The 14,416-nt window shown below is 49.4% G+C and overlaps 1 protein-coding gene across 1 annotated transcript in view; it reads right to left on the minus strand.

Moving 5' to 3' along the window:
* Nucleotides 1–14,416, minus strand: part of AATF (apoptosis antagonizing transcription factor) — a 93,075-nt gene that overhangs the window by 50,140 nt on the left and 28,519 nt on the right. The window contains exons 5-8 of the mRNA XM_063146543.1: nucleotides 5,385–5,499; nucleotides 4,491–4,710; nucleotides 2,728–2,892; nucleotides 1,882–1,965 (exon numbers count right to left, since the gene is read on the minus strand). Of these exons, the coding sequence (XP_063002613.1) occupies nucleotides 1,882–1,965; nucleotides 2,728–2,892; nucleotides 4,491–4,710; nucleotides 5,385–5,499 (584 nt within the window). The remainder of the gene's footprint in view (nucleotides 1–1,881; nucleotides 1,966–2,727; nucleotides 2,893–4,490; nucleotides 4,711–5,384; nucleotides 5,500–14,416) is intronic.

Here is a 14,416-nt window from a genome sequence, read left to right on the forward strand (position 1 = left end):
AACTGGTGCAATCGAGCACACGTCCCGAGAATAGCCAAATTAAATCAATACAGCTTAGGCACACTTAATTACGTGCTGCATTGTGTCTGGTGCGCCGCACGTTAAAGAGATTTCAATAACAGGACGCAAACCCTGTCGGCTCAATCCATCTTGGACTACACGCAAACGGGCTGCCGTGTGCGTGTTCTAAATTCGTCTACAGCATCCCGAGACTTTTGTCCCTTTTTGTGTGTTCGCCTTGGATGCTCACCCGCCTCGCCCCAGCTGAAATGCCATCGAGCGGCCATTTGGAAGAGAAGTGGGGGAGGACAAGTAGGAAAGAGAGTGTGCTGGATTCGGTCCCACAACCCTCACTGATTTCTGCTCCTCGCCAACCAGTCAATCAATGACATAGAATCATAGAATAGCAGAGTTGGAAGGGGCCTACAAGGCCATCGAGTCCAACCCCCTGCTCAATGCAGGAATCCACCCTAAAGCATCCCTGACAGATGGTTGTCCAGCTGCCTCTTGAAGGCCTCTAGGGTGGGAGAGCCCACAACCTCCCTAGGGAACTGGTTCCATTGTCGCACTGCTCTAACAGTCAGGAAGTTTTTCCTGCTGTCCACAAGCCAGCCAAAATCAGAAATCATCTATTGCTGTAATTTTTACTTCATGTTGGTAAACTGCAGAGGAAAAAGTGGTATATCCCTTTAAAGTACTGACATGTATGAATCTCTGAGGTCACAATCAGGCCTACCCAACAATGCTCTGAATTCCAGCTGAATTGTCAGTTGCTCCTTTTCATTTCAAAATGCTCTCAGTTGGGGAGTGGAGTGGACTACAGAGATCATTGTTAGCTGTCACATATTCACGTTATTCAGGGACCAGGGTAACACCAGGTACATCAGCTAGTATATTGATATATTGATCTTAGAATCATAGAATAGTAGAGTTGGAAGGGGCCTATAAGGCCATCGAGTCCAACCCCCTGCTCAATGCAGGAATCCACCCTAAAGCATCCCCGACAGATGCTTGTCCAGCTGCCTCTTGAAGGCCTCGAGTGTGGGAGAGCCCACAACCTCCCTAGGTAACTGATTCCATTGTCGTACTGCTCTAACAGTCAGGAAGTTTTTCCTGATGTCCAGCTGGAATCTGGCTTCCTGTAACATGTTAGCATTTCTTTCCACCCCCTCAAAAAAGAAGAGAGATCTGCTATACCGGACAAGAGCCTGCTATCTCTTATTACCACGATGCCAGAATGCAAAGGAAAGTTACATTTACAAGTCACACGGGGCTCATCAACTGGTTAGTATGGAGCCCAAAGCTGAAGGAAGGACGCAGAGAATTCCTGCTTGTGTTAAGCCAGGGACCCTTGGATGTTCATGCTTTCTAAGCTTTCTGTGTGGGTGGGTGGGTGGGTTTTTTCGAAGCCTGCCTTGAGCATTTATGGTTGGGTCCAGGATCTGCCTTCTGCAAGAGGAAGGAGCCTTCCATAAGAGGAAGGGCTCCTTTCGCAGAAGGTTCCGCCTTCCCAATTTGGGGGGATCCCCCCCCACATCACAGCCCACCCCATTCAGCAAGGTGTCCTGATTCTCCTTATTACATTTTCAGGGGGCTGGAGGGGGCAGGGAAGCCCCCTGCTGCCAGTGGTTGGTCATGGAGGCGGCAGCACCAACGGCATTTCAATAGCCAGCCTCTTACGCTCCTATAGCCGCGCAGATGATCCATATACTAGACTCTCCACCTGCGAGAGAGGCGGAAGCATTGAATGCCATTGCTGCTGTCTCCGTGCGCACCTCGGAGTGCCCACAGAGCCCTGAGATGTTCGGGTGGAGCGAGCCTGGGCAAGCTCTTGCTTAGACGGCTTAATCCCAGCGCTCCGGAATCACAACGCGGTCCCACCTGATGGTAAAAATCGTCGTCGTCAAAGATCTCCTCGTCCAGGTCTTTAAGGTGCGCGTTGGACGGCGCTGGCGGTAGGGCCTCCTTGGAAGTCAAGAAAGAGAGAGCACGTTAATGTGGACTCGCGCCGACGCTCAAAGGCTCTCTTCCATGACCGCACAGCTCTTGAGAAGCCGAGATAGCCTACACCACATTTTAATTTGCTTATTCTTTTAAAATCCATGCCCTGCTTTTCTTCTTAAAATATACTCAATGTGTCTTAAGGATTTAGTCTCGAAGGGTCAGCAACTGGCAGCCGTGGGACCCCTCCGACCTCCTCCTGTTCCTGGAGCCATTTGGCCCACCAATTAAGAAATGTAAGAAGAGCCCTGCTGGATCAGACCGGGGGTCCATCAGTTCCAACATTCTGTTCAAACAGCTGCCCATGGGAAGCCCACAAGTAGAACATGGGTGCAACAGCACCCTCCCGCTCATGTTCCCCAGAAACTGCTACTCTAACAGATCCAAAGCCCTAAACGGCTTGGGGCCGAGTTATTTAAAGGATTGCCTCCTCCCATATGTACCTGCCCAGACGGGTGGTTTGCCGTTGCCTTCCCCGGCCGTGATTACCTTTCCCCAGCTAGCTGGGTACTCATTTTACCGACCTCGGGAGGATGGAAGGCTGAGTCGACCCGAGCCGGCTGCCTGAAACCAGCTTCCGCTGGGATCGAACTCAGGCCGTGGGGAAAGTTTCGGCTGCAGAAACTGCTGCTTTACCGCTCTGTGCCACACAAGGCTCTGCCCCCAGTTAAAACCAACAGGCAATTTGTGTCCCTCCCCATCCCCCGGCCGTGAACCCCCTCTTACCGTCTGTCCCGGCAAAACTTCTGAAAGTGTCTCGGCCGCTCGCTGCACCTTCCCTAGCACCTTGTACGCCGACCGCTTGGTCCGCGTCCGGCGGAGTAATCGCTCTTTGTCCATCAGAATATGATCAATCTGAGTCAGGATTGAACGCTCAAAGGCGCCGAAACCCTGCAAGAACATTAAGCAGTGTCAGAGAGCGGGGGGGGGGGGGGAAGCTGCAGCTCAAAGCACAAACATCCGTGTCTCCCCCCACCCACTCTATCTTTCTGTGTCAGCGGAAAAGCAGAAAGCGTTTCCTACGCGAGAGGTTTTACTTAGGGATTTCGGTGGGATTTCGGTGCGGCACGGTTTTTTATTTACATAACTAGTGATATAAAAACACGGTCCCAAAGGCAAGCAGAGAGAAGCAAGCTTTGCTTAATAGACTTGTTGCAACGACACAACTGCCAAGGGCGGACGCAAGCACACCTCGCGCACCGCCAGGGTTGACGTCTTAACGCTGGCTGCACAAACCTCTCTTGGCAGTCGTTCAAGGGGCGGCGAAATGTAAAACAGCGGCAGTGGAAGCAATACAGGGCAGTTGGTTCGGATGATGGCTCAGCGGTAGAGAAGCCGCTTTGCACGCGGAAGGTCCCAGGTTCAGATCCCGGCACCTCCAGTTAAAAAAGGATCAGGTGGGAAGTGATGGGAACCCCACTGTCAAGCCTAGACCAGCCTACCGCAACCTGGTGCCTTCCAGATGTGTTGACTACAACTCCCAGAATCCCCCATCTGGAAGGGGCACGGTTGGGAAAAGCGAAAGGAGACGATACTGCTGTTCAAGATCACAGCAGCAAACTCCCTCCGGGTTCCAGCGCTGCAGCTCTGCTCTCTGCAGCAGAGATTTTGCTCTTCTGACATGACGTCACTCCTGCAGGGAAGCTACTCCTGCCGGAGCCAGAATTCGTATGAGTGAGCCGCGGCCGGGAGCGAGAACCGCACCAGCGTCCTGCAGGTGGTGGCCCCCCCGCAGACCAACCAGCCTTCGGTCTTTATTTTAACGTCTGCTGCGGGGTTTTATCGTCAGGATAGGCTTGGCAGAGCCCCAACCGTGGGAGCGAAAGCCTCACCTGTGCTGGAGTTCCCCTCCGATTGCCGTTCTGCATGCGTGCCCTGCATTTGTCGTCCCCCCATTTCCCTCCATCCGCAGACGGCGTTCTCGCCTTCCGAGCAGGCGGGTGAGGTGAGCGCGCATTTCACTTCCTCGGCCAAGACTTCCATGCTATTTTTAAAATTCCTTAATCCAATGTTATGGCAAGGCATCTGCCATCCCCCGCCCTGTCTCGGTATTAATTATTTCTATTAGCTCGTCTCGTTCCTCCTCCTCCTCCTCAAGTTTTTAATTAGCACCGACAGCGTGCTGGGTGCAGAGTACAGAAGACAAAACAAGGCAGTTCCCAGGGGGTGCCTTGCGGTCCTCACTGTGGCAATCCTAACAGGCACAGTGAGGCAGAGAGAGTTACTGTTGCCTCTCTGCATGAACAAAACAAAACCATCTGGGCGAACGGGCACCGATTGGCCAGGGCTGCGTTTTACACCGCCCTGTGAAAATATCCAAAATTCTGGACTAGGAAAACTCGATTCCGTGACCTGTGTAAACCTGCAAGCAGATTTACGCGCGCTTGCTGCCTTTCGATGCCGCTTACGCACCGATATCGGCCGCCTGCCAAGGTACGCCGCGGACTCTGGCCTGCGCCTTCCCCAACCCTGTAAAGAGCCGCTCTTGCCTTCCCCGCTTTGCCGGAGGCCAACTTGGTCTTGTCGTGCCAGTTCTGCAACGTGCTGTTCCGATAGGCCCGGAAATCGGCAAACCGCTTGGCCGCGAACGCCGGGTAGTCCTCCATCTCAAGCTTCCGCTTGGGCGGCCGTGGCGGCGGCCTCTTCCTCGCCTTGCCGCCTTCCTCCTCGTCGGTGCCGTCATCATGGCTACTTGGGATCTCTTCACCGCTGAGAATAAGATCAAAATCGTGAGGCTTTCAGCGCCGGGGGGGGGGGGGGGGAAAGCAGCCTGCTTCCCCCAACAAATGGGGCGGCCCAGACATGACATAAGAGAAAGTCTCTGGCTGGATCTGCTCATCTAAGTCAAAGGTGGGCAATTTCAGGCAGCCCAAGGGAGAATTACCTCCCCACCCCTAATCCATGCTCTGATAACCTCTCGTATGGATTACTGCAATGCGTTATATGTGGGGCTGCCCTCGTGTGGTTCAGGAGGCGGAAAATATAGAATCATAGAAGAGCAGAGTTGGAAGGGGCCTACAAGGCCATCGAGTCCAACCCCCTGCTCAGTGCAGGAATCCACCCTAAAGCATCCCTGACAGATGGTTACATCTTTCAAATGCCTCCTGAACGCACATCTTTTTAGACAAGCTTTGTCTAAATAATAATAATAATAAACTCCTGGGATTCCTACCCATTGGCCATGCTGGCTGGGGCTGAGATCCCAAAGATCTAGAAGGCCTCCAAACTTTGGGACGGCTACTGAAAACTAAAATGCTCCCAACTTTTTCGCCTGCCCTCATTGGAAAGGTGCCCCAATCCAAGGCGAGGAGGACATTTTTAAACAGAAGCGGAACTGGCCGAGCTTAGAGGAGTTCTCAAACCGGCCAGCGTTTCGCATGTACCTCTCCTCTTTCGCTTGCTGTCCATCGACCAGGTGTCTCGTGCCCGAGTACTGATGCAGCAGCTCATCTTGAAGATCCGCCAGGGCTCTCAGCAAGGCCTTCAGGGCTTTGTAATCTGCAGAGCAAAACCAAGGCGACGTTACTTGCTCCTAAAGCAATGCCACCAGGCTATATCAGCAGCAGCCAGGCACCTCTCCACCGTGCCTGGGTCCAGCTCCAGCTGAGAGCCCCCTCCCTCCTGCTACCAACTGTCTCTGCAGAGGCCACCAGTGAGGGAGGAAGCAGCAGCCAGGCACCTCTCCATCATGCCTGGGTCCAGCTCCAGCTGAGAGCCCCCTCCCTCCTGCTACCAACTGTCTCTGCAGAGGCCACCAGTGAGGGAGGAAGCAGCAGCCTGGCACCTCTCCACCGTGCCTGGGTCCAGCTCCAGCTGAGAGCCCCCTCCCTCCTGCTGTCAACTGTAACTGCTGAACTTTGCAACTAAGATTGTAGTGCCTGAATTTGCTTTCCTTTCCCCCCTCCTCCTCCTCCCTCCCAATCCCCTTTCCTTTTGTGTCATGTCTTTTAAATTGTAAGCCTGTGGGCAGGGACTGTCAAGAAATACTTTTGTAAGCCGCCGTGAGAGCCTTTTTTGGCTGAATGGCGGCATAAAAATCCTTAAATAAAAAATAAATAAAATAAAATAAATATCCATTCAATTTATATATATCCCACCCTACATTAAAACAACAACAACACAAAAACCAGGTCAGGTAACGACGACGTCAAAACATCAATAAACACATAACAGAACAATCAGCAGCATGTCTGACTGTAGTAGCAACTAAGCCTACAAAAATGCCCAGGTAAATGTTATTATTATTATTATTATTTATTTATTTATTTATATAGCACCATCAATGTACATGGTGCTGTACAGAGTAAAACAGTAAATAGCAAGGCCCTGCTGCGTAGGCTTACAATGAATGGGGTTTAGCCCAGAGACAAGATGTCAATCAAGTTGGTGCAAGCTGTACCTCTCGGGGGAGGGCATTCCAAAGCCAGGGTGCCACCATGGAGAAGGCCCTATTTTGTGCAGCCACCTAGGTACTTTCCCTCCTGGTGGTATGTCAAGCCAAGCCTCCCCACCTGACACCAGATCTAAGAGCGTGGGCAGCCTGGCAGAGGGAGAGGTGCTTCTTCAGATAGCTCCCAGGTTTCAGAGTCGAGAAAGTGGTAAATAAAGGAAGGCAGAAGGGAACAACTTTCCTGAGGGGGGGGGGGTTGAGAGCACTGGGGGAGGGAAGAACACAGCCTTACAAGTATTTGAAGAGTGCTATCCTGTCTCCCCTCAGTCTTCTCTTCTCCAGGCTAAACATGCCCAGTTCTTTCAGTCTCTCCTCATAGGGCTTTGTTTCCAGACCCCTGATCATCCTGGTTGCCCTCCCCTGAACACGCTCCAGCTTGTCTGCATCCTTCATAGAATCATAGAATAGTAGAGTTGGAAAGGGCCTATAAGGCCACCGAGTCCAACCCCCTACTCAGTGCAGGAATCCACCCTAAAGCATGGTTGTCCAGCTGCCTCTTGAAGGCCTCTAGTGCGGGAGAGCCCACCACCTCCCTAGGTCACTGGTTCCATTGTCGTACTGCCCTAACAGTCAGAAAGTTTTTCCTGATGGCCAGCTGGAATCTGGCTTCCTGGAACTTGAACAAAAACACAATTGGGGTTCTGAGCACCCCAATTGTGTTTTTGCTATTTCAACCACAGCCTTCTATTTTCTCTACTTCCTTTAACTTGAGCCCGTTATTCCGTGTCCTGCACTCTGGGATGACCGAGAAGTGATCCTGGCCCTCCTCTGTGCGACAACCTTTCAAGTATTTGAAGAGTGCTCTCATGTCTCCCCTCAATCTTCTCTTCTCCAGGCTAAACAGTCCCAGTTGTTTCAGTCCCTCTTCATAGAGACTGAACCTCCTTCTTGAAGTGTGGGGCCCAGAACTGGACACAATACTTCGAGGTGAGTAGCATAGGGCCACCTATCTGCCTAACAAAACGTAGATATTTGGGGAGGGGACAGATTGCTGGTTGTTTTTTTAATACTTTAAGGGTGCAATCCTATGCATGGTTAGACAGGAAAAAACTCCTACAACTCCCAGCATGCCCCAGTCAAGCTGGGAGTTGTAGGACTCCCCCCCCCCCATCTAAACATACATAGGATTGTACCCTAAGTGATAAAATATTGGCCTGTTCTACTTCAGGCTGAAGAGTGGGGGGAAGTCCTATACAAATGCCACAAATAAATAAATAAATAACATATTTTTAAATATTCACGGCATGCTCACACACACACGCCACAAATCATACAAAATGTTTGTCTCCCTTGTGCTTGCTCCCTACGTACAGGTGGGGAGCATTTAGGAACACAACCCCTCCTTTGCACACCAAAATGGTACCGCCCAGAACCCTACTCCCATCTCATTCTAAGCCGGTGTTGTAGATCAGCTGGTACTTTCAAGTCAAGACCTGTAAATCCCAGCGGTTTCGATGGGGTTTAGGCTGTAACCCTAAACACCCTTGCTAGAAAGTGAACTGAGCGGGATTTACTTTTTGCGGTCTACACAGGCATAGGATTGCGTCCCAAACCTGCGAGCCCACATCTTTGGATCGTGGGTGGAAACACGGTGGCCCGTATGGACTCATTTCTCCTCTTACCCCGCCCTCAACACATCTTCCCACTTGCCATCTCGCATCAAAAGAGGAAGCCCGTCCGTTGCAAACGGGCTTACGAGAGAAGTACAAAAGGAGCGCAATCGCGTCAGCCTGCGTGACGAGTGGCTGGCAGGCCTTTCCGAGGGAGGAGGCAACGAAGCGGAGATAAAGGGGGGGAATTATTTTCGCCAGCGAGCACATTACACGTTTATTCCTGAATGGTGAAAAGTGTTGCAAGATATATTAAGGTGCCCCGGGGGTGGGTGGGTTCACAGTGGCCGCAGCTGACACTCAGCGTACGCAAAGACACAGCGTTGGATGGATTATGTCGTCGTCTGAAAGCCATTCTCTGAACAGGTGAGCTGAGAATGGGTTGGCTCTGCTGAAGTTATACAGGTTGGAGAGAGAAAGAGGTTCCGTTCGGACAACGCAATAGTTAATGGTGGGTTCATAGTCAACTCCACGGTTGGTTATCGAGGGAGGTATCCCCACACGACATGATTATAATCCACCGTGGTGTAGATCAAGGCCAGTGTCAAGATGACTAATAGTCAACGTTGTGTTCGATTGACACATCCCTTGCCCTCTGCCTCCCACCCCCCAGTCTTCTCGCTGGTATCCCATAAGTCATTGCGAGTTCTACTGGCTGGACTATAAGGGCAGACGCCATTTTGGTCGCTCTTGCCAGGGGACTCCGTAGTCGCCGGAAATCACCAAACAGTCAACAGTGCCCGACACACAACACAATAACCAATGGTTGTTCAAATAATCAACTCTGCACAGCGTTGGTAGTTTTGTGTTGGTTATTTCAGCCGAATAAGCAACTGTGGTGTGAAAAAGTCCCGACAGACGACACAATAACCGACTGTTGACTATTGAACCCACCGTTGGTCAAAGAGAGATCTATTATCCCACAAAATACCCCACCGAAGCATTTGCTTGAACTTACCAATAACACTTAGGGTGCAATCCTATGCATATTTGAACAGGAAAAAAAAGTCCTATAACTCCCAGCATTCCCCAGTCAGCATGGCTAGCTGAGTAATGCTGGGAAGCATCAGAGCTTTTTCTGTCTAATCCCGCATAGGATTAGACAGGATTTGTGTCCTGCTTTTTTTTTTTAAAAAAAGAAGCTAAATGTGCAACAAAAGTAATTTAGACCAGGAAAAAAGCACAGTTAAAATACAACAGCAGGAACTCGGCCTCCTCCAAAATCGAATAGCAGCACAAGAATTTAATGCACATATAGGAAAACATGTGGCCTCCAGAGACCCAGGATGCCCCGTCCACTTCTCTTTGCTACCCAGCTGATCGCTCATCAGATGGAGGGTGGGGAATAGAGTAGCTTTAACCGCTCTGCTCCTCTTGATGCAAATATTGCTGGAAAGGGGGTAAAGTTAAAGTCTCCTTACCCAGCAATCTTGATGCAGAGATAGTCATTTCAGGATCACCGGGAAGGCGGGGGGAGAAGAGGCTTTAAACTCCCCCCATGCACTGAGTTAGTGAGGGAAGAGTGCGCATGCCAAAATCACCCTCCAGCACTGCACATGGCCCCCCAGGGCCAAAAGGTATGCCCACCCAGGTAGCAAACAGAATTATAAAAAGCAGCAGATGACGCATGAAATACATCCACAGATAAAGCAGCAAACCAAACCAATAGCCTATGCTACTTTTTCAGTACATAAAACCAAAGTTGCCATTTTATCTTCAGGGCAGCCTTTCCCAAATTCGGGTCTCCGTGCGTTGATGGACTACAAGTCCCACCATCCCTGACCATTGGCCATGCTAGCTAAAGCTGATGGGAATTGTGGGCCCTCCAGCAGCCTACAAGTTGCTCATCCTGGCTTTATATTGTTGCAATCCTTACGAAACCATCTCTTAAGAGCAGCTAAATTAGTATTATCTTTTGGCCTAGACTGGAATCATCTCTGATTTTTTTTTTTTTTTAACAGACTTTTAATATTTGATTTTTCTGCTAGTGCCTCAAGTTTTAGCCTTGATGTGTGTCTGGTTCTTAATTGCTGCTTGAAGTTTTGATGCACCTATTTTGGGACCGTGTGTGCTTTTTGCAGTTCTTGTACGGGTATTTTGTTTGCAAGCCACTTAAGAGTTTGAGTGCAGAAGAGCGGGATATAAATAAATCGGACCAATGCAACAGAATTGTGTGCAGTTTCACCGAGTTACATAACACTGCTCTTCATGCTGAATTTGGCAATGTTCCTGCTTTGCAGGGACACGGATTCGGCTTTTCGTGGGCTCTGTACTAAAACCGTTCACACCCAATCTCACCCACAATTAGGGCCATCCGTTGCAGAACTAGTTTCAAAACATGGGATCAGGGCTGAGTAATCCCTGCTGCAACATCACATCGAACCGGCTCTCGGAATGTCTTATGAATTGCTTTAAAGGGGGATTAGACGTATGGATGGGGATACAGTTATTGACGGCTACTAGTCATGATAGTTATATGCTACCTCCAGCTTGCTTGTGGGTTTCCAGAGGCATCTGCTTGGCCATTGCGGGGGGAAAAGGATGCTGGACTGGGAAGGTTCTGGTCCACTCCAGCAGGAATCTTCTTGTGGGCTTCATACATCTCATAGGAAGAGGATTTATACCAGGTTAGGCTGACTACCAATCTCAGCAAGTCAAGGATCATAGAATCATGGAATAGCAGAGTTGGAAGGGGCCTATAAGGCCAATGAGTCCAACCCCCTGCTCAATGCAGGAATCCAATCTAAAGCATCCCTGACAGATGGTTGTCCAGCTGCCTCTTGAAGGCCTCTAGGGTGGGAGAGCCCACTACCTCCCTAGGTAACTGGTTCCATTGTCGTATTGCTCTAACAGTCAGGAAGTTTTTCCTCATGTCCAGCCGGAATCTGGCTTCCTGTCACTTAAGCCCGTTATTCCATGTCCTGCACTCTGGGAGGATCGAGAAGAGATCCTGGCCCTCTTCTGTGTGACAACCTTTCAAGTATTTGAAGCGTGCTCTCATGTCTCCCCTCAATCTTCTCTTCTCCAGGCTAAACATGCCCAGTTCTTTCAGCCTCTCCACATAGGGCTTTGTTTCCACACCCCTGATCATCCTGGTTGTCCTCCTCTGAACACGCTCCAGCTTGTCTGCGTCCTTCTTGAATTGTGGAGCCCAGAACTGGACGCAATACTCTAGATGAGGCCTAACCAAGGCCGAATAGAGAGGAACCAGTACCTCACGTGATTTGGAAGCTATACTTCTATTAATGCAGCCCAAAATAGCATTTTCCTTTCTTGCAGCCATATTGCACTGTTGGCTCATATTAAGCTTGTGATCTACAACAATTCCAAGATCTTCTCATTTGTAGTATTGCTGAGCCAAGTATCCCCCATCTTGTAACTGTGCCTTTGGTTTCTATATCTTAGATGTAGAACTTGGCATTTATCCCTATTAAATTTCATTCTGTTGTTTTTAGCCCAGTACTCCAGCCTATCAAAATCACTTTGAAGTTTGTTTCTGTCTTCCAGGGTATTAAGTATCTCACCCAATTTTGTGTCATCTGCTAATTTGATAAGCGTTTCCTGCACCTCATCATCTGCTCCCTGATCCAGTTAATTGGGAGACACCGAGGATCGAACCCAGGACCTTCTGCAAAGCAAAGTGTGTGCTCTGCCCACAGGCGCCTGCTTTGCAGGAAGGCTCTCTGAAGAGCCCCTTGTTTTCGCGATTTTTAATAGCATTTTGATTGAATACGGATTGACTGATTTTTCTATTTTAATTCTTTCGTACCGTTTTGCATTGCTTTTATCTTGTATGCTGCCTTGAGAGGGCTCTACTCCTAAAGGCAGCTTAAAAGTCATTTTAAACATATATTTTTAAAAAAATAAAAATAAAAAGTAACTTGAAGAATCGGTACCTGGGTTTGCTCACTTTCATCGCCACCCCACATCACCCCCAGATCCCTTTTGTCTTCTCTTGCTTTTATTGATCTTACCTAAGCCGCTCTGGGCACTTTTTCAGCGAAGGAGTGCGTTAAAAACACAACCACACCTACCCACAGTGCTTTAAATAAATGCTGTACAGCCCAGAGAGCTTCGACTTATTGGGCGGTATAGAAATGAAACGGGGATAAATAAATACATGGTACGTTCCATCACACTCTAGCGCAGCCTTCCTCAACCTGGGGCGCTCCAGATGTGTTGGACTGCATCTCCCAGAATGCAGGCTGGGGCATTCTGGGAGTTGTAGTCCAACACATCTGGGGCGCCCCAGGTTGAGGAAGGCTGCGTCTAGCGTGACCAAGGAAAACACAACACAGAACAAAGAGGCAAAACTGCACAGTTTCTCAAGGATGGGAGTCAACAGGAATAGGCCTGGGTCTTGGGCCCAATCCAGGGCCCTACAGCTGCGTGCGTGACAAATGCATACCCAGAAATTGGTAGTGATAGGGGGCCGTGGCAAACAGGCTCAGCAGCTTCGCCCGCCTGGGCACGCGGAGGTTGACACGTCTCAGTGCAGCCTAGCTACAGTGATCCATGCTCTGATAACCTCTCGCTTGGATTACTGCAATGTGTTATACGTGGGGCTGCCTTTGAAAACGGTCCGGAAGCTTCAGCTGGTACAAAATAGGGCAGCCCGTTGACTAACAGGGACTGGCCGATGAGATCACATTATGCCAGTCCTTTTCCAGCTTCATTGGCTGCCAGTCCAGGTCTGGGCCGGATTCAAAGTGTTGGTATTGACATTTAAAGCCCTAAACGGTTTGGGGCCAGGTTATTTGAAGGAACGCCTCCTCCCATTTGTACCTGCCCGGACCTTAAGATCATCTACGGGGTCCTTTTCCGTGAGCCCCTGCCAAAGGAAGTGAGGCAGGTGGCTACTAGAAGGAGGGCTTTCTCTGCTGTGGCACCCCAGTTGTGGAATGAGCTCCCCAGAGAGGTCCGCCTGGTGCCTACACTGTACTGCTTTCGTCACCAGCTGAAGACCTTTTTATTCTCTCAATATTTTAACACTTAATTTTAACCTAAATTCAAATCTTACTGTTTTAACTCTGTATTTTAATCTTATATCCATTTTGCTGTGTGGTTTTATCCTGGTTGTGCTTTTTATACTTGTATTTTGTAATTGTGCTTTTAACCTGTTGGTTGTTTTATTGTGGTTTTAATTTTTGTGACCCGCCCAGAGAGCTTCGGCTATTGGGAGGTATAAAAATGTAATAAATAAAATAAATAAATAAATCCTTTCTTCTTGTTTTCAAACACGGTCCATAGTCAAGGGGTTGCTGACCAGGTACGCACAGAGCTACACGGGTTCACGGTGTTATTATTATTATTATTATTTGCTTTTAAAATATATTAACCTTTTCCTACAACACGGTGCTTGTTCCCCAGCAAATGTGTGCTTCACAACTGCAGTAATATGTATGGCTGTCTAAGACAAGTAAGTGCAGCGGCCAAAATTACCTAACGGCTCTGCTGCCATTCATTTCTATGGGGAAAGCTGAAGGAACGCCCCTCTAACTCCAAAACTGGATGTCCTGGCTTTTGCTGACAAGGATCCCACAAATGGGAGCAATGCCTGTGACTTAGAGCAGAAGTCTATGCATGTCGAGACAAAGAAAAAGTCCTACAACTCCCAGTGTTCCCCAGCCAGCCATACTGGCTAGGGAACGCTGGGCGCTGCAAGACTCTCTTTTTTTGTCTCAACATGCATTGGCTTGCGCCCTTACTGCTCCTTCTTGTGTGTAGGGGGGGAGGTCCTTAGCACGTACAACCCCTCCCTCCACAGCCTCCTCACCCCTCCTGACAAACAGTTATTTTGCTAGTAAACAGTAAGTGTTAACTGCGTGTATCTAAAGAGCGGTGCGGGTGGGAAGAAGATAACTCGCTTCAGACTTAGAACTAAAAAATAGCACAAATATAGACTCAGCTGAAGATATTCGTCTGATTTTTTTGCTCTCTCTCTCTCCCTCGCTTTCTCTCTCCGAAACAAGCTACTAAGGCAAACCCCAGAATATCTGTCACTCCTCAATGTCCGACTGGGACCTTTAGGATTAAGAGTGCCTGTTTCCTTTCCTTTTCACAGACGTCTCCGGGACCGGAGTTAAACCGTAGGTCAAACGCAACGCTCAATACATTGGCCCAAGAACAATACTTCTCATTCAAGCACACAAGCCAGACACACACACCCCTCCCGCCCTGCAATCGCCTGCCTTTCTCTCCCTCCCCCCCCCCTCTTCCTACCCCGGGCGCTAGTCATCCCCGGCAATTAATCCCCCAAGAAACACGTTTGATTAAATCTTTTCAAGCAAATCCTTTGCTTTGCTTTTGTTAGTTCACTTCTTGTCAACATCTATTAAAATATGCCTTTAATTCT

This window comes from Elgaria multicarinata, chromosome 22 (genome assembly GCF_023053635.1).
Source record: "Elgaria multicarinata webbii isolate HBS135686 ecotype San Diego chromosome 22, rElgMul1.1.pri, whole genome shotgun sequence".
In the NCBI taxonomy this organism is placed as follows: Eukaryota; Metazoa; Chordata; class Lepidosauria; order Squamata; family Anguidae; genus Elgaria; species Elgaria multicarinata.